Source organism: Ciconia boyciana, chromosome 1 (assembly GCF_034638445.1).
Source record: "Ciconia boyciana chromosome 1, ASM3463844v1, whole genome shotgun sequence".
Taxonomy (NCBI): Eukaryota; Metazoa; Chordata; class Aves; order Ciconiiformes; family Ciconiidae; genus Ciconia; species Ciconia boyciana.
In genome coordinates this window covers 2,148,350-2,171,384 of record NC_132934.1, presented here as the reverse complement: position 1 = coordinate 2,171,384, position 23,035 = coordinate 2,148,350, and the positions used below count along the sequence as shown (strand labels likewise).

Here is a 23,035-nt window from a genome sequence, read left to right as displayed (position 1 = left end):
ATGGCTGGGGTGGCTTCGACACCGTCGGCACCCCCAGGGCACCGCGGGTGTCACTGGGTGCAGGGCAGAGCACCCATGGGTGCCCACTTGGTACCCACGCCAGCTCCAGGCATCCCCTGAGAGAGCCGGTGCTTTTCCACCGCATCCCAGGGACCACAGGGAAGCGCTTTTACCAGCAGCCACTTTGCTAATTATCGCAACGAACGATGATAATTACGGTGTATTTCTACTTCCCAAACGCAGGTTTCACTTCCCGCATGCGTCACCTCTCACATTTCCCCCTTTTCGCCCCAAAACACACCAAGAAGAGTTTTTGCTCTCATTCAGGATCACCCTTTGTGCAGCAAATCGCCCCCGTCCACAGCAAAACCCCAGCACAGCACCCACGCAAAGGAGACTTGGGGTTTGTTGGGTTTGGGGTTTTTTTTGCATTTAAGAGGTTTTCTTTTTTTTTTAATCCTTGCTGCTACCCAATCTCCACTGCCCACCACCTCCTTGAAGCGAGGCAGGAATTTCCCGGCTGCGCGTTGGTTTTAACGCCCCGTGGATCTGCATCCCGCGGAAGAGGAGCGAGCCGGGGAGGGAGCACGTACGCAGCAGCCGCAGCAAAGCTGCTTATGCGCCTCGGGCCCGGCTGGGGTGCAGCCCACAGCCGCCGCCACAGCTCAGACACCTGCAAGGCTTAAGAAATCTTAATTTGATCATACGGCTGCGTCCCCCGAATCTACCAGGACGCACAAGGCGGAGGGCAGCGTGCTGGGGCTGATGGAGAACCCGGTGAAGCTCCATCACACAGCCAAAACCCAGCCGTGGTGGCTCGGATGGGGAGCAGAATATCTCCTTTTAAATGTCTTTAATATTTGGAGGAGCAAAGCCTGGAGGGACGAACGCAGCTGCACAGCCCTGGCAGGATCGGACCTGCCAGCCCCGAGGTGCCACGGGTGAACACTGCTCATCGACAGACCGCGTATTCCCTCCTCCGTAGGGACACGGCTGGGCTCTGCATCTTGCACCAAGATCGTTCACACTCAGGTAAGAAAAAAAAAAAATAAGAAAAAAAAAAAAATCTGTTTACAGGGTGTTGGTGAAGGCTCAGTGGTGCGGAGCGCTCAATGGGAGAGTGCACAAGGAGTGAGCAATGCCGGCAGCGAGGTGGTGACATTATCTGTCCAGGAACTGGGGCAAACCTCCTTCTGCACCAGGCGGACTGCACAGAAACACCCGTGAGCATGTGGCAGCATTGGGCCCTTCAGGGATGCCTGTTTCTGTGTCCAAGTGGGAGGCGCAGGTTTTCTACCTCCTCTCTAACATCTGTGAGCATCGGACAACCATCGATCTGCATTAGCCACCACCACAAATCCCCATCGGACAAGTCAGCGACACACAAGCAGCTTGGGATGGGACAGATGACCTTGTTGGCAGCTGCAGGTTGGCTTGGAGGACTTGAGCGATGTCTATATGGAGGTACCTGCAGTAGAAGTGTTGAGACTGGCCTAGATGGACGATGAGCAGGAAGGTCGGGCTGTGGAAGCAGCAGAAGGCAGGAGAAGAGACGGCAAAGCAGTTGGTAGCGATGCACCATGGTCAGCATGTCCTCAAGCTCTTGGTTTATGTCTACCAGCAGCTAGCTGGGACACCAGGGTTGAGAGACAACAGCCAGAGTGTGAATCCTCGTAACTCACAGAGAAAGGGGACAGGATGGGGTGAAAAATCGCTGACAGCTCCTAAGAGGGACAAAAGGGCACATCCAAAACCAATACATGGTCAGCAACCTAAGAAAAGCCCATGAGATGTGATAAGGATGCAATAGCTGCAGTCCCTTGTCCTCAGTGTCATCGCAAGGAAACCAGGCATGAGTCTTGGTGTTTGCAAGTTTCGGGGGGGTGTGATGGTGCGACCGCTAGAGCAAAATCAATTTTATTTAAAAACAAAATGCCTTCCTTTCCTGTAAGGTCTCCCAGTGAGCTCTGACAGCGTTGTAACATTATTTCCTACCTATCCAGACGCTTCTACTTACCCTAACCGTATCGCAGCCGTATCCTCCAAGACAAAGGCGCTAGGTCTTCTCCTCCACGGCTGCAAGACCAGGAGTGTTCGCAGGGTCCCCAGCAAGCACCGGTGCTGAGGGTGGAAGAGGTGGTGTAACAGGACGGTGCCGAAACCATGCACCGGCTGCCGGGCTCTGCTCCAAGCTGCCTTCAGCGCTGTGTGGCACAGAGCCCGGCTCCCAGGCTTCCTCCCCGGGGACCAGGCGCCTGCACCGTCTCTCCACGTGAGACGTCTGCTGGGAACGCGACAGGGGGTTCGCACACATTCAGTCTAGCGCTGCCGAGCTCTTCTCAGCATTTTGCAGCACACTCCCGTGGACACAAAGGTGTCCTGACCCCTTGGCTCCTACCTTGCAGGAAGTAAGCGACAGCAAAAACAGCAAGAAAGACAAGAGGGGCTCTTCCCCGGGCTAATTTTGCAGACATAAAGCTGAATCCACGTTCCTTTTCTAACGTCCTTTTGTACCTGATCATCTGTGATGACAAGAGCCAGTTTGTTACTGTACATCTTTTTATTGCCTGAGGGGCAGATTTAAAAAGAAGAGTAAATAAAAGACCGTGCTGGAGATGTGCCATTACGTCTCGCTTTCAGACGGGAGCGCCGTGCCTGAGCTCCCCGTCCCAGGCGGACAAGCCCTGCGCTACTGTCCAGAAGCCCTCAGAAATCACAAAGCACCTTCGAAATAACGCAAAGTCCCTTTTGTGTTTTCAAGGTGTTTGCCACAGCCAGGAAAAATAGACAGACATTTGAAAACATTCTCACTTGTTTTCTCATAAAAGCTTAGACTCACAAGCAATCTGAGCTCGTTAGTAGCGATATTAGGAGGAAACAGCTATTTCATGGTTTGCTAAAATCATGAAAAGTGGGAATGAAGTGGGCCCTTGCATTTATCAGGCTGCAGTATTGCAGTATGGAGGCCGGGGCCAGATTTAAAGAAGCATTCAGGATCTTCAGAGGAATAAAGCCACTTCCTCGCCTGCCCAGGGGCTGATACAGCTCCCATCACCCTGCACCGTTAGCACCTTCCCACATTAATTTGTTTTTCCTCCCTGGTGGAGAAGAATCTAGTTCACAGATGGAGAAACAAGACAGGGGAAGACTGGCAAAAAGCAGGTCTTTGCAGGCATGTTTGGAAGAGTCTTAAGATGCTATCGAGCCCTGCTTCTCCTCTTCCTGCAAGATATCAGTCCCCTCTCCTAGCCCTTCAAATGATTTTTTGTGAGCGCACCGCCTCTCCTCCTGCAACATGAGCCGGTTTAGACACTTAACTCAAGAAGAGAGCGGCACTGTTGTCACTCTGGCTTAGGACTGTCATGGCAAATTCTGCTCCAGGGACCACGGGGTGGGAATTTCTCACTCAAACAGAGCTCAGCATCATCTTAAACCCACCCGGGAGCACGTGGGTCACGCATCAAACCGTGACGTGAGCACCACAGCTTGGGCAGAGCAAAACCTGGCTCGCTCGCTCAGTTATAGGCCTGTCTGATTTTTAGCATCTGCTATTGCCAAAACCACAGAATCCTGTTGTTTTTTACATCTTGACATTACGTACAGACAGGGGCGTGCCATGTTTCTAATGCAAAACCAAATTTATAATTCCAGATGCATACAAATAGACCTACAGCTACAGTAGCTCTTACCTTTATGTGTATTCCAGGCTGTTGGAGACTTAGTGGCTACATTAAATATTAAGCCATTTCCCTATACACTTCAAAGAGCAGGTTTTTTGTTTTTTTTTTTTTAAGTTTATCAGTGGTGAGAAGTGCCAAGCAAGACTCTCTGGAATAATAAATACCTCTTTTTTAGTCTGATCCAAAGACCCTTGATGTCATTGCAAGGTGGAGGTCTTACTATTGATTTCAGCAGGCTTCGGGATCAGGCTTGGGCCACAAAAAGGATGCAAGAGGTTGATGCAGCTTGAAGACTCTCTGCACTTGTCCTCTGCAGTGCAAACCTGATGAAGGAAGAGTCGCCAAGGGTTCACTTACGCTGCACCGCACTCGGCCTCTCTCAGGGGCTATTGAAAGAGGTGGCCACTTAAAGCAACTGAAGAGATTAGTGGAGAGCAGGTCCATTAAGGGTTATAAAAATCAACGATCCAGGTGTATCTTCTCCTTCAGGATGTCCACTGTATGGAAACATCCCAGCAAGAGCTAGGCAGGCTCCAGGGGGTTCAAGCCATGCAGGTCCCCAGCGGTCATCTAGCAGTGGCCCATGAGGCACCTTTCTCAGTTATACTTCAGGGAGCTGCGGCCTCAGCTGTTTGGACGTGCTGGGTGCTGCACAAGAAGAGGTGAAGTTCAGCCCTGAAATTTGGAAGTTAAAGAAGAGCAGCCATGAATTTACACGGATGGGATCAGTACAGGAATGTGACAGCCCAGACCCATTACGTCCATTATCTTTTTGAGATAATCCTATTTAAAATATGTTTTCTCCTAAACATATTTCCCAGGTGTCAAGCTTGGTTTCTCTGCTCAATCCTTGGGCAAAAATTCTGTCATTTTAAACAGGTGTTTGCCTAAATCTGAATAGTCGTTAAGTGATAACTAACATACCACGCTGAAATGAAACAGGCTTCTCTTTTTCCCATTTTGTCTCACGTGCTGACATTCGTTTCCTGGAAAACCTGGATGACATCTGGCTTCCTCGCGAGCTGCCGTGCCAGTGTGCCCGTGCCATCCGGGGTGTCCTGCAGCCCAGCGCGGAGCAGGATCCGTGCGGCAGCCGCCTGCTGCCCCGCGCACGCTGCATGTAGGGCTGTGGGGGAGACAAGATGTCGAGACAGGAGCTGAGATCGCCCGGTGATTTCGGCCTCAGCCCGCTTCAGATGCAAACATCAGATTCCCAGGGAAGGAAACCGAGTCAGCAGAGGGAACACATCAAAGGTGAAAGATGACTTTTCCCAGTTGCAACACCCAGCCAAGCAGCTGCGTGATGGTGCAGCAGGGCTCAACTGCCACGGCCGTGCATATCTACAGCAGCAATGGGATGACTAAACCTGCCCAAGCCGGGGACATGTCCTCTTCCACACCCAGCCATGCTGGTAGAAGAATGATCAACCCAGCTTACCCTAGCTATTACCCCTGTCTTTCCCTCACAGGTCACTAGTTCCTCCAATCCATCGAGCAGTACTAACCTAGTTTGTACCAAAGCTAACCAGGTTTGCAAACATATTGGGAGTATTGAAGCCAACTTGGTTCATTTTGACTGAGTCATGGGCAGAGGGTGCCCACAGCAGGAGGGGGAGGCTGTGGGACAGAGCAGGCAGAGCAGAAGGCCTCCGGGCTTCTTATTGCTCTGTATTTGGGGTGGATTTAATAGTGACGTGCAAGAGAGGGGCCTGAAACTACTCTGGATGTGACCAGAGTCCTTTATGGGCTGGGGCTCCCTGCCAGCTCACTCCAGGGTCAGGGAGTAAATCAGAAAGGTTTCCATGCACTGCGTGCAGCAAAGAGCATCCCACGGGAGGAGGCTGAAATACCCCAGCCCAAGCCCCAGCTCATCCCGCAGACCCCTCCAACAGCCGGCATGCTGATCCAGCGTGGCTCCAGCACAGTTAGGCAGTCCTGTTACACTTGGCTTGGGCAGCAGGGTGAGCCAGCCTTCTTCTCCTGGCCAAATCCTGCACAGGGATGAGTATCTTTTACGCTGAGGGTCGTTAGCTCCTGCTGCAGGCTGATGTTGACCATGAGTCATCCTGATCCCCATGGATAATCCATGCAGGACACTTTGCAGGAGCAGAGTCTGGGTGAGAAGCTGCCCAGGACGTGGTGACACTAACACAGCAAAGGCGGCAGGGAACAGGGCAGCTGACGGGCGCGAGGAGCCACCACAAACGTCCCAGGGTTGGACGAGTTCAGCAGAACTCGTATTTACTCACTGAGGGGGTGGAGGGAGAGATCAAGAGATACAAGACTGTTCATGCTCCCTGCTGAAGCGTGTTATTAAGCAAACCTGAAGACTGGGTAAGTTGCCAATTTTGGCAATGGCTGAAACCATTTATATATACTTCTTTTGAGAGAGAAATACGGATGCAAGAGATGCCTCATACTCTCACGCTGGGAATGCCAACTCACTGGCATTACTATAGCAACTATATTTACGTTCAAGATCTCCGTTATTTGCTCATAAGCCATTCCTAGGCAGTTTGCTAAGGAATTGAGGTTTAAGAGCTTGTGTAATCGTTGTATTTGTCTGCCCACCCATCATTTGTTTTGAATTGGCTAATTTCAACCAAATTTGATGGCGAGGCAGTGGTATCAAAGATACTAAGCTCCCAAAAGTTTCATGCAAAATAAGCAGCTGCGTAAAAAGAAACACCAATTAGCATCTCTGTTCTTCCCCCAGGGGAAAGGCCCCAGTGCAGGCTCAGCCACGCCATTAGACATCAGAAAGTCCGGCAAGAAGAGAGCCAGTGAATGAAAGCTACCAAAAAACCCCCACACGTCGCGCTGCTCCAAGAGCCATTTGCATACGTGCATCTGGCATCTCCTTGCACGCTCTGCTGAGCAGATGCAGCACGGGCTGCTTTGGAGGCTGGGCTCCTGTTACTAAAGCACGCTCTCATTGTCATACAGAGGGTGAACAAATAGCTCAGCAGCCTTACCGGAACGGCTCTTCCCATCCTTTGCATGGACATCAGCGCCAAGGGACAGCAGTGTCTGGATGGTGTGCGCGTGTCCTTCCTGTAGTGGTGAGCACAAGCATGTGGATTATTTATTGAGAACCAGCTCTGCACAATTTCTCACCTTTGCATTTAGCAGAAGTAACACAGGCCTGAAAAGAAAGGAGGCTGCAAGTGATCTGTCCCTAACCGCAGACGGCACCTAGAAGGGCACAGACACAGATCCACTCTGTCAAGGTCAAATCTGGGGCTACCAGGATTTGCTCCAGGCTCCAGAAGACCTTACAGCGGCTGGAAATCAGGGTCGGCTGCCTGTGGCAGTGCAGATCGGATCCATTAGCCAGGGATTGCCCAGGCACAGCAGACACGCTGCCATTACCCTACAGGAACTGGTCACAGAGATGCCACTGGGCACCTTCTCCAGCCCTCCCGCTGGCAGCCTGTGAAAGGAGTCAGAGCTTGGCCCTCAGTCAGCGTGTCTGCATGCCTCACATGCCCCTGGCAGCAATTTCAACCCAGAGGCTGAGAAAGCAGCAAGAGGCATCCCAGGAACATAATTCTCTCTGAGAACATTTAACACAATATTTTAAAATCAAAAGTGTTCAATTAAGACCAATAGTGCTTAAAATCACGCTGCAGCGGTGTGGTGGTACAGCCAAAGACTGTGAGCGGTGCCTCGGCAAGGCAGGTGTGATAGACATACAACTCAGTCCAGATCCAGGCAGGTGGATCTGCTTTTAGACAACTGGAGATCCCATATAATCTTCCTAATCATGGTCCACCTTGCACAGGCAGGACCTTGAGGCGTGAGGAATTTGGACGATTGTCTCCCAGTGCGGCTTTGCCTTCACCAGTGGCTGCAGAGTTAATGCACAACCAACCTCCGACCTACAGCTGGGTGACACAACCTAAAGATGTTTCTTGATAGCAAATTAGCGCACTAATTTGTCAAGCAATCTTGCCTTTACCTCTCCAGTCCTCACCTCCAATCAAGTAACTCAATTAAATTGCTTTTAACTTCAGCTGGCCACAGAGCTGTAGGATCCCTGACTTACCTTTCATAGCTGGCAGCTGGCTGTTTGTTAAAAGGACTACATGTCAGCAAAAAGCCACGTGCTTTCCCACACTGTAAATCCACTTCAAGTACCACGGGGATCTAGAGCTGCTCTTACTGAGGTGTATTTCAGCTCAGAGAGCAGAACCTGTTGCTGATGTGGACTGTTGTATATCTGCCTGCAGTACCCTCAGGCACCGGCATTTCCTAAAGGATTACTCCCGTATTTGTAATGCTCTGTGAGAAGACGCAGAACACCACGCTTACACACTGTCACAACCCACAGTGTCCTCTATCTTTCCTCTGCCGGTAGCCAATTTTAAACGCTGCAGGGGAAAATGCAATACAGCCCCCACACCCCTCCTCTCTGCACAAGCTTCTCCATAAAGAAATCCTCTCTCCCGAAATAACACGCCTGATTTTGTAATTACTTCTTCAGTGCAATGAATTAGTCTTTGTCGTGCAGCATGAGAATGGAAGGCCCTTATTTTTATCCCCACCACCCACTCTTTTCCCCCCTTATCGTACAACTCGGTAGCATCTTCCCCCCTGCTCAAGGCTCCCATTTCCCTGCTGCGTGCACACCCCCTCTCAGTGGCAAAGACAGCAAGCCAGGAACTGCTTTAGCTGCCACAGCCTTGGCAGCAAAGGGAGTTGAAAGCATAATTTGATTTTCATGTATTTATAAATGCAAAGTAATAAGAAAAGAAATAAAAAAACCCCACCAGCCAAACAAATGATGCTGTAAATATAAAGTGACACTGAGCCTCGGGAAGGAAGAGAAACCCATCAAATCTCTCCCCAGTCAGCCGCTCGCCAAGACAGAGCTGGGATCTTCTCCAAGGCACATTATATTCCCCAATAGCCTTGCTGTTAAACGTACCCTTGGCAACCAAAAGGGCTTTCAACATGGTTTCTCAGAGCATGAGGAAGGGAAGCTGGGAAAAAGGCCTCCTTTGTGGGAGCCAGCAAATGCCACGGCTGGGTCCTGCTGGAGGAGAATACTGTTGCCAGCACTCCCAGTAAGTGTCATTGATGCTTTTGTAGGAGTGGGGCGCTGGGACGCTGCTTCGTTCCCACTACAAGTCTAGACCGGGCTCCGAGTGCTGCATGTTAAAGCTCATGAGGTTTAACATGCAGGGATCCGAGCAGGGACCTTCCCTTGCTGCCAGCTGCCAGCATGCTGCACGCTGTGATGTGACAGCACCAAGCAGAAGGGAGGCAGCAGGGTCCCAGGAGGGATCCTGGTCAGTGGTGAGGCTTTTGGGATCTGCTCTGCGCTCCCAGGGAGCGTTGCAGGACCCACAGCCCACCAGGCCCCGCTTCCTGCACAGGCGTGAGATGTGAGGAGGAGAAAGCTCAAACAACTCTCACTGCCTGGAATTCAAAACAGCTCCTGTGCGAAGGACACGGATAAGTACCCGGGAGCTCCCTCCACCTTTCCACCTCTCCTTTCTCACGTCTGGCCATGGGCAGGCCAGAACCCGGCTTACTGGGACAAACAGTTGCTGTTTCACAGCACATCACAGCACATCTTCTGTCCAGGAAGCTGCTGACATGGAGACTGGCCACTGACCTGTCGTGACCCAAAATTCCAGGGCTGAAGAAAGACAGCGAAAGAAATCTGAGCAACATTTCATCCACGTCTCCTCTGCCAAGCAAGTGAGAAGACGCTGGTCAAGAACTGTCACAGCTCATGAACTGTTGGTACCTACAGCTCCCAATAACTAGCAGGGTGGAATCCCTTCAGGTATTGCACTTTGGTCCAAAGGCAGCGAACTGGAAGAGTAACGCTCATCAGAGGTGTGGGTCAAGCCCTATCCACAGCATAGCCAACTGGATGTGCAGCAAAGGAGCTGTGCCCTATCACCACCCGCCTCTGCTCCCGCATGATCCCACTCAGCCACATGCCAGGCAGGAGGGTTTACTAAGCCACAGCGCAGTCAGCAGCGTGGGCAGGAGAGTGGTGAACAGAGCAACTCAGATACCCACCGCCACTCTGCAGACAGCTGGACACACTTAATGAGGGTCTAAAAACCATTAAACAGGGTATGGGACTGGTGAGGAGCAGATAGACAGTGAGAGAGGATGAGCTAGGAACTTAAATCCTCCATCAGTGGCAAACATCTAAAACAGCCTGTTTTAGACGCCTGCCTGTAGCACACCAACTGGCAAAGACTTTGTAGGGGAAGCCTGGGAACAGGAACAAACCTTAGCTGCATAGTGCAGTGCTGTGAGTTGGAGGGTTGTCACTCTCTCGTTGACATCAACACCCAGCTCAGAGACGAGAAACTGGATGGCTTCATCCTGGGCAGTGACGGCTGCCCGGTGCAGAGGCTGAGCGCCTAGCGCGTCCACGGCTGTAGGACAGGCCTAGAACGAGGGAGGAGGGAAAGGAAAAGCAATGAACAGCCTGGCCAAACCTTCAAGGACAATCATCAGCCCAAGCAGAATCATGTCTGCCTGCCACGGCCATAGTGATGGCAATGAACACATGGGATGTCACCAGCAGGACCGGTGCAGTTGGTAGCACCATGATGTGCAGACCAGAGCCAGCTCTCTGCTGAGCTTGTTAAGTGATAAGCAAAACTAGTGCCAAAAAAGAAGAACCAAGCCCCCTCTCTCTTCAGTTGGAACATATATGATGGGTTTCAACTCCTTAAAGCAGCAAGAAACAACCCATGTCCAACCTTTGTGCTGGTGGAGAAGAACTTGGACACAGGTAGAGGGAGGGAGACGGGTGGATGACCTCATAAAATCTCTTCCGTGAGTCTCTGAACATGAACAGCAAAGACGTAAAATTAAGAAGGGTAACAGAAGTAATACACGGTGCACTCATCTTAAAGGATATAATCCAGCCTCTTGGAGTCTAGTGGGCCTGACTTTTGGTTTTATAAAACCTAGAAGGTAGCAACACTGCCATTAGCGTTTCCAGTGCTGCTTCATGGCAGTAAGCCAGGGCACTACAGCAAGAAAATTAAATCAACTATTCCATCTTCATTGCCTGAAACATGAGACTAAAAATGTAAGCAAACTTCACAAATGTTTTATTCTGTAAGGGCCAGATGAGTGAAGACAAGCACATGAACATCTCCTGAAGTCAACAAGTATCTACGCACTTGAACACAACCTGGGCATCAAACCATCTCTGCTGGGTGAGGCTACATGTTAGGCCTGAGTAAGTCCAAAGCCTGTGATCTTGAAAAGTGTGGTACCACCTTCCCTGGCCCACTCTGTGCCATGCTGGGGGCTCAGCTGGCCAACTCAACCTGCCAGCATGGCACACACAGGTTCATTGGTTTTGCCATGCTAGCTTTCTGCCAGGCCAGTGTGGTGCACCAGTTCGGCATGGTGTCCGATGAACAGCAGAGCTGGTGCAGTGGAGAGGCAAAGTGAAGGCAAAGTAGGTGAGAAAGGAGGCACAACACCACCTCTGTAAGAAGCAGCCATTAGGGGGGCTCCAACCATCTCACATCAGTTCAGCAGTCAATAAATAATGCAGCGGTTTGGTTCCTGCTATGCACAACTGGCTCTGACGACATCCCTGTTACGCCTTGTATGTTGGAGGAAATCAGAGATTACTGGGACACAACATGGGAGCAGCAGCTGCCACGAGAGAAGGTGGCCAGAGATGAGCTGCTGCCAGCACAGCCAGATGCCTCCATGTTACCCACCCTCAGTGCTGCCACGAGAGCCTCCATGCTGAGCCCTGGCACTTCCGAGTGCTAGTCTTGGCTTTGACACAGCCACCCCTGCAGTGCTGGGCAAGTCCTGTCCCCTCCTGTCACTGCCTTATCTCTCCATCCCCCTTCACCAGCTACAGGGACATATCCCTGCCCCAGGGTGAGATCAGCCGTCTGAATATGAGCCAGCAGTGTGCCCAGGTGGCCAAGAAAGCCAATGGCATCCTGGCTTGTATCAGAAACAGTGTGGCCAGCAGGAGCAGGGAAGTGATCATGCCCCTGTACTCGGCACTGGTGAGGCCGCACCTTGAATCCTGTGTTCAGTTTTGGGCCCCCCACTACAAGAGAGACATTGAGGGGCTGGAGCGTGTCCAGAGAAGGGCAACGGAGCTGGTGAAGGGTCTGGAGCACAAGGCTGATGGGGAGCGGCTGAGGGACCTGGGGTTGTTCAGCCTGGAGAAAAGGAGGCTCAGGGGAGACCTTATCACTCTCTACAACTGCCTGAAAGGAGGGTGTAGAGAGGTGGGGGTCGGTCTCTCCTCCCAGGTAACAAGTGATAGGACAAGAGGAAATGTCCTCAAGTTGCGCCAGGGGAGGTTTAGACTGGATATTAGGAAATTTTACTTCACTGAAAGGGTTGTCAAGCATTGGAACAGGCTGCCCAGGGAAGTGGTGGAGTCCCCATCCCTGGAGGTATTTAAAAGACGTTTGGATGAGGTGCTTAGGGACATGGTGTAGTGGTGTTAGGTTTACGGTTGGACTCGATGATCTTAAAGGTCTTTTCCAACCTATGCAATTCTGTGATTCTGATTCTGTGATCTTCACCATGAGCTGAGTCCTGGTGGCCATACTCGGCAAAAATCTTGCTCATCTCCAGGGGGAATTTGCCTTCTTTCGCAATTCACTTCTTTACAATTTGGGAATTTGCTTCTTTACAATATGGTTATGGTGAACATGTGGATTGCCTGTCCTGGCAGTTCTAGGTCAGGTCCTGGAGGAGGGAGGTGAGGTTTTTGGCACCTACCTGGTGTTTTTCTAGGAGCAGGCGGGCAATGTTGACATGCCCGTTCTGGATAGCATCCATAAAGGGAGTGACTCCACATTTGTCTCTGCTGTCAGGTTTGTAGTGGCACCTGGGAGAGAAGACAAAAGCCAGGACAGAGCTGTTAGGCAGCTCTAAAATCCTTCCCGCACCAGTTGCTTTGCATTGGTGGGGCAGGAGACCATCAGCGGATAGGATCGGAAATGGCAGATATAAAGCCTGTGCATAGACCATGCATAAACCTGTCTCGGTGCTTTATGGCCTGGGGTACGGTCTGCTGGGGTTTTTTGGGTCAGAGATCTGGTACTCAGCCAGTGCAGCTTGCTCGGGCTGCAGGAAAGCCAGGGCTCTACAGATCATTTATATTTCCCTTGCCTCCCGAACAGAGGATCTCTAGAAGGGGTAAGGTGTGCACTGGCAGAGGGGAAAACCATATCCTCATGTAACACCACTACATACAAAATCAGAGCCCACAGGTCTCACTCAGGTTAAAGCTCCATTGAAATGGGAAAAGACTGAATTAAAATTGAAAGCCTGGCTGGAATCACAGGGCTATGTTTATGCTGGGCCAAGCACGGACAGGAATTAACAAGGCTGGGACGAGTCGGCTAACGGGAGCCGTGGCCGACGGCTAATAGCAGCGGCTGCAATGCCTGGGGAAAGCTGCTCCAGCTCTGGCAGCGGGCAGTGCTGGTTAGGAAGGTAACAGGGTCAGGATGACTGGTCACGGGCTGATTTAAAGCCACTTCACAGCAGTCTCCTGGGAGCCGGAGCCTGAAAATAAAGCCTGGAGGCTGAGTCCAGCCTGGAGGAGCTGCACCCAGAACCGAGATGCCAGAAAACTGTTTTTGTTGTTATCGTATGGCCTCAGAGGCAACGGGAATGAATCAGCACAGAAAAAGAGCCGAGTTATATAATCAGGGTTTATGTCATAGTGAAGTCAGAGCCCATCGGAGCCCATCCAGCGAGCGTCCTTGTCTCAAAGGCCCCTAACTGGCTGTGAAAAACCCGGAGGAAACGGAGACGGCCTCGGGATCGCATGCAGGGCAGCTGTGCAATCGGGCTTCCCGAACGGCATAAACGCCCTTTGTGTCCAGGCGGCTGGATCGAGCCTGGCGGTGGATGGAGGTGGGGGAGAGCGGGGAGGCAGAGGCAGTGCCGGGAGGAAGCCTGCTTACCGCTCCAGGAGCAGCTCCACAACGTCAAAACAGCCATGCATTGCTGCGAGAGAGACAGAGAGAGAGAGAAGCGCAGGGTTAATTTATGTTTTCATGCCACTGTCCGCCTACGGTGAAACATAATCAGGTTTCTGACCCTTTTGGCTTACTCATGATGTGGGAAGGGGTTCCCAGAGGCTTCAAATTCAAAGATTTTGATTTTTTTTTTTGGTAATTAAAACATTGTCTCCAGATCTCAAGCCTTCCCTTCCCCTGATCCTGTAGGAAATCACCAGATAAAACAGGGAAAAGGCATGCATATAGGCATCATTTGCCTCTACCTGCAGACTGCATGCATGAGACCGTACGTGTGATTAAGCTGACACAAAGATCTTTTCTTGCAAGTATTTGTTAGTCCCCAAAGTGAAATCTGTGAGAAGCAAAATGAACACAAAGCAGGGAGCTGGTGAATAGCTGGATGGCATTTCCATCCCTCCTCAGCCACTCAGACTACCCATCTCATCATCCTAATGAAGCATCCTCACCCAGACAGCATCTCAGAGGAAAAACAACAACAGTGGGGGAGGATTTGAACATCATGCACTGAAATATTCTCTTTTTTTTTTTTTTTCCAAACACATCATATTACAGCAATGTAAGGACAGCCTTGATCTGGCTTTTTTTCTGCAGGCCATTTTGCAAAACAAATGAAATACATTAAAGAAAAAAAAAATCAAACCAAGCCCGGAGCTGCTACATCAGGCTATTTACTCTGTGTGATGGAAGAAGGGCCCCTAGCAAATGTGTGTTACCAGCAATAACCTTCAGACACAGCTGCACAATAGATGCTCTTTGAAAGCCCAAGGAGGGGTTCCCATCCTCCCAGATCTTGGCCGTTTGCTCCTGCTCCCTGCCTGTTTATCACCCCTTCACCTGAGCTGATGTAAATACAGGCAGAGCCACACTGTGAAAATGGATTTTCAAAATGGAGGCTTTAAAAAACCCAAGCCATGTGAAGAAAAAACACCCTAAGCAACACGATTACATCCTTTAACAGCAACAGAGACACAAGAAAGCTGCAGCGCTCAGATCCACTGTTGCACTCCACTTCCTCTAATTACATCTCCCCAGCTCTCATGCCTCGGGCTACGGATATACGAAGCAGCAAAGCTTAAGGAATCAACCCGAAAAAAAATTGCACAGGGGAGAAAATTACCCATCATCTATCCAAGGATAACTATGCCAGGAAGCCAGCTGGACTGGTCACGGGTTAATGTGCTCATATCCACACCCTCGGGATGCAAACTCATTGAGACTGCAGTTCGTCTTGATATGATTTCCCCCGGCAGCTCCAGCATCGTCTCCAGCCCCTCGCCCATGCCCCCGCCTCACGAGCTTTGTCTGTGTAACTGGGCTATGCGGTGGTGTGCATGGGGATGCTGGCACCAGCACCCACCAAGCAGCAGCCCCCAGCATCGTCCTGGGTTAAAATTATGCTGGGGACAAAGGTAGTTTAAGCAGCTCCAGCCCTTCCCACTGCCCAGTTGCTCCCGCACTGGCTGCTGCTCCACCAATGTGTGGTCCAGGGTCTAACCCAGATCAGTAAAATGACCAGAAATCAACCCAAATCATGGGTTGATGGCTTTGCCACAGTGAAAGTCAAACATAGGAGGCAACACAGAGGTGGAGACACCTCTATGAGGCAGTGAGAACTGGGCCCTGGATCCCACCATTGCTGTCTGTACCCCCATAGCCCAAGCACTACGAGGCAGGGAGGAGACTTTAAGCTCAAGGCTAAAAGCACCCCTTTTCCTCAGGACAGTCCCTGCTCCTGACCCTGTCCCCAGATCCTCAACCCCCAGATTCCAACCCAACATCCACCTCTCTGCGGGGAGGGGGCTGAGAGGGGGCTGCGAGCCCAGCCTGCCAGCCCAGACACAGGAACACAAGACCTGGGACTGAGTAGGGACAGGAGAACATGCAAATAAACGAGGATTAGCCATTTCTCATTCAAGCAACCTGCTCCTCGCTGCCCAGCCTGAAACATCAAACAACTCATCAGCTATTTTTCATTCCCAGGTCAAGCACAAGGACTAAGGCAAAGCTAATGCCCCTGGGCTGGGACTGTCACTGCTGATGAGCACAGTGCAGTGGACGGGCGACTTACTGAGGGCCGGAGAAGTAATGGGAACGACAGCCAAGGAGCAAGATACCCAACTGATTAATTACAGCACAGCAGGGGTCTCCTCACGATACCTCAGGTCTTTCCAGAGAGACAATCCCTATTAAATTCTCTGGAAAATGAGTTTAGGTAGCCACAGCTTTGAGCAGTGGCTCCCCACGCTCATCTCTCCTGCGGAGATGCTGCCGAGCCCTGGGATGCACAGCCTAACTCCCGCTCAGGGATGGGACATGTTTCAGATTCAGGTCAGCCACCACCCTCCAGCCCCATGCCTGCCGCACAACGTCACCCCAGCTCAGTGTCACACACCTCTCCCTTCACTCACTCGCTCCCTTCATCATCCACTCCCACTGCATCTCTGGAGGGCAGAGTTAAGGGGATTTAAGCTCTGGGGAGACACATGCTTTATCTGTACTGCCTAGCTTGCATGGGTCTGTGGGTAACCAGACCTGATACCCTGTAAGGGGCAATGAGACACAGCGGCACAAACTTAATTCTGCATTAACAGATTTTTGGGCCTTTCAACTTATTAAGACTCGGAGAACTTAACTGAGGCATACCTTGTGCATCATTCTTAAATTAAGATGAATCGCTCCATCTCAAGGATGAGAGAGTCAGAAAACCAGAAACCAAATGCAGACTGCTTCTGGGTCACTGTTCAGCTAACTGTGCCCTTCTGCTCCCCACCATGCCTGATGACATCTGTGGTTCTTCAAACCAGTTCACTCCCTTTATATGTCCTTTTAAACCAATGAAAGGGACAGAGAAGGGGAATCGGACACGGTGGGCTCCAAACCTAACAACAGCCCCTGCGTATTCCCAGCAGAGACTATCCTTTTCCTTTGCAGAAAGGCACTCTGGATTTCTCACCACTCAATGCTACCTTCTGAAGAGCAGCATGAGAATAACAAAACCTCTAATGTTTCTTCTGGAGATTATGCCTAGAGACCCTACAGCTCTTCAGATTTGCCATAATGATTTAACCTGCTAAGCATTCAGACAAAAATGGATCATTTCGAGAGATAAGTCACTTACAAAAACTGACGACGAGACTATAAACCAAACTGGTAAAAGTGTTCATCAACAGGCAGATCCCAAAGGTGCCTCTCAGCAGCTCTGCTGCTTTTAGGACTTTTTAAATGCCAGGATATGCTTGGAGCCTTGCAGATTTTCCAAGTGCAATTCGCAGCTTTATAGGCCAGCAAGAAAAAGCGTATTGCAATGTGTTCTGAGCCGTGGGAACTTGGACATATGCATCACAGGGAGGCAGAGATGGAGACGAACAACCCTGGTCCAAGGAGGCCAAAGGCAGTGGGTGATCGTGAGTGCTCCTGGGATGGATCCACCACTCCCAAGAGAACATAACTGTTATGCACCACAAAAACATGCTTTGAGCACAGGCAAAATTCAAGTGCAATAGGAAATGAGGACCCTGCAACCTCACAAGCTCAGTCTTTGGCACATCATTAAGAAATATTAAGCCTAATTCTTGCTGTTTATTTATCTGAAAGCAACTAAAATGAATGTCTGTCCTGAGGTGAAACCGTGCAAAGATGTAGCAGAGCACTGTTAGCAGACTGAAGTTCAGAGAGGTGAGCGCCCACCACTAGCCTCTTTTCATTTAATTTCAATAACTTAATATTTAACTGTTTCCCTGTGATTTTGTGTCAACATAGGTCACACTTTGCTTCTCCAAACTAAAAGGGGCTGTTGTTTCAGTTCAGGTTCTGTTCTCCGCTGCCACCACAGCCCACTCTTCTCTTCCAACCCATTTAGTGGCAACGGGACCCTTTTTTACCTGCTGTGTGCAGAGGCGTTCTCTTTATCGTGCTCTCTGTGTCCCAGCTGCCAGGGGATACGTCCAGCAGGTACCGGAGGACCTGGGGATGGCCCTCCCGGCTCGCAATGTGGAAGCAATTCCAGCCATCCTTGTTCTTCAGCAGCGGGTTGGCTCCATGCTCCACAAGAGCTTTGATCACCTCCAGGTTTTGCCTGGTGCAAGCCATCATTAGGGGAGTCCTAAAAGAAAGATGAGGCAAACATCATAACTAGAAAGACAGTGCTGTACGAGCCTGACGGCTTTTGTTCTAACGTCTGAGCTTGAAGCATGATTTAAAGTTGTCTGTAGTATCAACCAGCCTGTCTAATAAAACACAGTAGCTCAGTGCCAGCTGTGGTAAGCTAGCCAGAGGGAAAATTGATGGGCTAAAGCCACTCTGAGGTAGTAGGAAACTTTGCTGGCTAAAGGCAAAGACCTTCTCCAAGCCCGAGGCTAAATGTATTGTCTCACCTACATGGGATGCTTTGACTGAGGCTCACTACACGCTGCATATGGACCCGTGAGATTTTACAGCATTGCTTTTTCATGCAGGTAATACGAGGTCTGGACTTTTGGGGACTCTTGAAACAGAGCTGTTAACATCAGTGTTTCTTACCCCAGCCAGTCACCCAGACAGGCAGCTGCGGCTGCAGGCAGCAAACCACAGACAGCTCCGCATCTCCTGGCAGCAGGGCATGAGTGTACCAGCAAATGCCACTCTGGAACATTTCTGAGGCAGAGCAGCTGGCCTGAGAGTGAAGCTTTTCACAGTTTTGTCCTGTTTCACATGTCTGGGAACAACCTTTGATATTTAAAAACATTTTTTACAAGCTCCCCAGGGGAACAGCATCTTTTCCATCCCACAACTTCCAAGCTGTGCCTTGCACGGATTGTGTGTGTGCTCCTGAAAAGCCAGTGGGTACATCTGACGAATAAACACGGCAAACAGCCCATCTCACCCTGCTTTCAACCCCATATCCAGAAACGACCACATTTCCACACCCATAACCCACGCGCTGCGGATGAACAACCACCCCAGCTCCCGCTTCGCAGCAGGGCAGGTTCACCACAACAGGTTCTCCTCCCTGGTGACCTGTTATCTCCTTCCCATCCTTCCCCAGTGAGGACCGGTATGGTTGCTGGATTTGCAGCCTCCTTTGGAGGAGCAAGCTGAGAGCCATCAGGAGGTGAGCGTTAGCTGAGGGTTTACTCGCAAGGCAAAGCATGGGTAACTCGAGGTGGTGAACCCACAGACATCTCCCGTGTTTGGCTTTACTTAAGTGACTAATTTCACTGACCTCACCAGCACCAACCCCTGTTTTCCTTAATTACCACATTATATAACAATAACAGTTTAACTGCTGCAAGTGGGAGCTGCATTCTCCATTTTATCTGTTTATAAACTTCACCCAATCATCGAATGCTGAGCGCACACACAGATCAGACAGAAACCTCTGAGCTTTCCCAGAAAAGATGAACACTTCTCCAGCACGGTGAGGGCTTATTTCCTTTTCACCAACCCACATACGTCAGCTGGGAGATAAAAAAACCCAAAACATTCCTTATTCAGGAAAAGCTGTGGCACAAAAACTTCCCACTGCGTAAGGAACAAGGACTCGTGGGCCTAAACCGCAGGGAGAGAGATTTGGCTTAGACTTCAGGAGAAATGCTCCAGGTGTAAGGACAGATAAGGACAGGAAGAGATTGCTGAGAAGGGAGATAAAATCTCCAGTGATGGAGATTTTTAAGAAGATATTAGACACGCGTCTGCTGGGGACAACGGGGTAGAGCTGAGCCTGGAGCTCCATGTTTCCTGCAGTTCCGTTTCTATACAGTGCCTCAGATCAGCGTATATTTTCAATGCAAATGAGACTTTGTCCGAAGGGTGGGACATGCGCTAGAAGGCACACAGCTCCCCATTTTTAATCTGAGGATGGAAGGGTACTGCAGACCTCTCAAAGAAAACCAGGCTCGCACGCGTGTTCTCACGCAGCTCATGAGATCTCCGGCTCCCTCTGCTCCCCCTGATGTCAGCACCACACTGGCACAGCCTCGAATTATGAGGACTGGGACGCTGCCTTTGTATTTGTGTTAGTTCAGCTTCAAACCAACCTCCCCGGGCTTTAATTTGTGGGCTGGGGAGAATCTTTCCTTTCTTTTGCAAGGTGGTACACAGAAATCTCCCTCCTCAAGAGGGGAATTTGACATTAAATCAGAGCTGCTGCTTGTCTGTGGATTAGGCTTTATTTTTTATTCTCAATTCTCATTCCCTCATCATCTGCTTACGTGTTACCCACATGGCAGGCAAACAAAAGCCCTGAAGAAGCCAGTTGTTTCTTGGGTTGCTGAGGCTGTTGCTATTATATCAGTAGCAAATCTGACCTGAGAGGCTCTGTTTGCTGGGGGGGAAAACAGGAGAAAAACTTACTTTTTATCTTCCTATTTCACTTTCTGAGGACCGGGAGACAAAAATGTGTATCGGTATCACCGATTCTCACCAAACAGGGGAATGGGGAAGAACGAATAGCCGCGGATGAAAGCTTTTAAATTGGATCTGCTAATGAAGCAGTAATTTACAACTTCTACAATAAACAGGGGGAAATCAGTGATAGGGCCGGAATTTAGCCCAGAAAGCCAACCATATCCTGGGCTGCATAACAAGAAGCGTGGCCAGCAGGTTGAGGGAGGTGATTCTGCCCCTCTACTCCGCTCTGGTGAGACCCCACCTGCACTGCTGCATCCAGCTCTGGGGTCCTCAGCACAGGAAAGACGTGGACCTGTTGGAGCGGGTCCAGAGGAGGCTACAAAAATGCTCAGAGGGCTGGAACACCTCTGCTATGAGAACAGGCTGAGAGAGCTGGGGTTGTTCAGCCTGGAGAAGAGAAGGCTCCGGGGAGATCTTATTGCGGCCTTTCAGTACTTAAAGGGGGCTTGTAAGAAAGATGGGGAGGGACTTTTTTAGTAGGGCCTGTAGTAATAGGACATGGGGTAATGGTTTTAAACTAAAAGAGGGGAGATTCAGACAAGATATAAGGAAGAATTTTTTTATGATGAGGGTGGTGAAACCCTGGCCCAGGTTGCCCAGAGAGGTGGTAGATGCCCCATCCCTGGAAACACTCAAGGTCAGGTTGGCCGGGGCTCTGAGCAACCTGATCCAGGTGAAGATGTCCCTGCTCATGGCAGGGGGGTTGGACGAGATGACCTGTAAAGGTCCCTTCCAGCCCAAACCATTCTGCGATTTCATGATTCTAAATGACAGCTCCTGCGGTCGCATTCCCACCCTCTGCATCCAAACCTCTTTCAGATATTGCTCTGACCCGCGGCAAAGCAAGCCAGTGACCTACCAGTCTGCCTTTTTCAAGCAGTCTACACTCGCGCCTCTCTCCAGGAGGAAGCAGACACACTCCCTGTGGCCCATGGAGGCCGCTTCGTGGAGGGGTCTTTTGTAGTCGCTATTGAACACCTCAACGTCCATCCCCAGCGCCTCTACCAGGTAGGCAAGGACGTCCTGGTGCCCGTACCGGGCAGCGTGGTGCAGAAGCGTGTCCCCTGAGCGCCCGTAGCGCTGGCTCCGCACTGCCGAGCTCAGTGCGTCGTCCGGCCGCAGCTCGTCCCGGAGTAGGTCCAGCCGTCCCTCCTGCACCAGCCGGAGGAGTGGCCTCGGCCTCTCCCCTTCCGCCATGGCTAGAGATCTGGAAGAAAGAGGCAAAAATCAGGATTATGTTTTCAAACTGTGTGAATACAGTGGCTGCTCCCTGGGTCAGGATAAACAGAAATTACCTTTTCCCTCAGGAAAAACAGAACCCGGCCTCTCCCTCCGGAAAAACAGAAATTCCCTTTTTCCTCAGCAAATCCACAAACCTGCCTCTCCCTCAGGAGAAATTTCCTTCTCCCTCAGGATAACTAGAAATTTCCTTTTCACTCCAGAAAACCAGAAACTGGCCTCCCCTTCAGGAAAACCAGAAACTTCCTCTCCCCTTAGGAAATCCAGGAACTGGCCTCTCTCTCAGGAGAAACAAATTTTCTTTTCCCTCAGGAAAAACAGGAACCAGCCTCTCCCTCAGTAAAACTAGACATTTCCTTTCCCCTTGGGAAAACTGGGAACTGGTCTCTCCCTCCAGAAAACAAGAAATTTCCTTTCCCTTAGGAAAACCAGGATCCGACTTCTCCCTCAGGAAAAACAGAAATTCCCTTTCCACTCAGGAAAACAAGAAATTACCTTTTTCCCTTTGGAAAGCCAGGAACCAGACACTCCCTCTGGAAAATCAGAAATTTTCTTTTCCCTCGGGAATACCAGAAACCCAACTGCCCTTCAAGAAAACCAGAAATTCCCTTTTCCTCAGGAAAAACAGAAACCAGACTCTCCCTCAGCAAATCCAGTACAATTCCCTTTCCCTCAGGAAAACCAGAAACCTACCTCCTCCTCCTCAGGAAAAACAGAAATTCTCTTTTCCCTCAGGAAAAATAGACAATTCCTTTTCACTCAGGAAAACCAGAAACCTGCCTCTTCCTCTAGAAAACCAGTTATTTCCTTTTCCCTTTGGGAATTGTCAGAAACCAGCCCCTCTTTCAGGAAAATCAGAAATTTTCCCCTTAGGAAAACCAGAACCTGTCCGCTCCCTCAGGAAAAACAGAATTTTCCTTTTCCATGTGGAAAAACAGAACCCGGCTGCTCCCTCAGGAAAATCAGAATTTTCCTTTTCCATCTGGAAAACCAGAAACCAGTCACTCCCTCAGGAAAAACAGAAATTCCCTTTTCCCTTCAGAAAACCAGAAATTTCCTTTTCCTCTTAGGAAAACCAGAAACCAGGCACTCTCTCAGGAAATTGACACTACCCTTTCCTTCAGGAAAACCTGAAATTTCCTTTTCCCTCAGGAAAACCAGAAACCAGCCTCTCCTTCAGGAATAACATAGAGCTCCTCTTCCCTTAGGAAATTTAGAAAATGACCTGTCCTTCAGTAAAACCAGAAATTTCCATTTCCCTCTGGAACATCAGAAACCAGCCTCTCCCTCAAGAAACCAGTAATTTCCTTTTCCCTCCAGAAAATGGGAAATTTCCTTCTCCCTCAGGAAAACCTGAAAATCCCTTTTCCCTCAGGAATACCAGGAACCGGCCTCTCCCTCAGGCTGGGGACCCGCCACATTTCCCTCCCCTCAGCCCACGTCGTGGCGGGTCCCTGCGCAGGGCATCCACCGGCGGTGAGAACCCACCCGCGCTCTGCTGGGGTTGCGTGACGTCACGCGTGGCACTACGCAGCAGCGTGATGTCACCCCCGGAGCAGAGGGGGTGCCGGTAAGCAAACTCCGGGAACATTTCTCTCGGCCCCAACAGCCTTGGCCCCGCTCCCCGGGCTCATCCGAACCCGGAAGAGCTGCGCCATTGGGCAGCGCTGGGTCTCCGCGCGTTCTCTGATTGGTCGGCGG

At 50.5% G+C, this 23,035-nt stretch overlaps 1 protein-coding gene across 5 annotated transcripts; it reads right to left on the bottom strand.

Annotated features, from left to right (window-relative positions):
• Positions 1 to 871: 871 nt before the first annotated feature.
• ANKRD16 (ankyrin repeat domain 16) lies at positions 872 to 22,973 on the bottom strand. 5 transcript variants are annotated; one of them, XR_012041656.1, is made up of 12 exons: positions 22,823 to 22,973; positions 20,955 to 21,302; positions 17,590 to 17,810; positions 13,631 to 13,673; positions 12,435 to 12,543; positions 9,939 to 10,100; positions 6,656 to 6,734; positions 4,605 to 4,806; positions 3,845 to 4,355; positions 2,399 to 2,522; positions 2,018 to 2,284; positions 872 to 1,724 (listed from the first exon to the last, which is right to left on the bottom strand). XR_012041656.1 is itself a non-coding variant. In XM_072856956.1 (9 exons), the coding sequence occupies exons 2-8, from the start codon at positions 21,290 to 21,292 to the stop codon at positions 4,646 to 4,648; spliced, it is 1,113 nt and encodes a 370-aa protein (XP_072713057.1). In that variant the 5' UTR covers positions 21,293 to 21,302; positions 22,823 to 22,973; the 3' UTR covers positions 2,547 to 4,355; positions 4,605 to 4,645. The 5 variants fall into 5 exon arrangements, 3 of the variants coding, with proteins under 3 accessions (XP_072713057.1, XP_072713064.1, XP_072713078.1); XR_012041664.1 differs by having other exon boundaries at positions 2,018 to 2,281; XM_072856956.1 differs by lacking the exons at positions 872 to 1,724; positions 2,018 to 2,284; positions 2,399 to 2,522 and having other exon boundaries at positions 2,547 to 4,355.
• Positions 22,974 to 23,035: the final 62 nt, after the last annotated feature.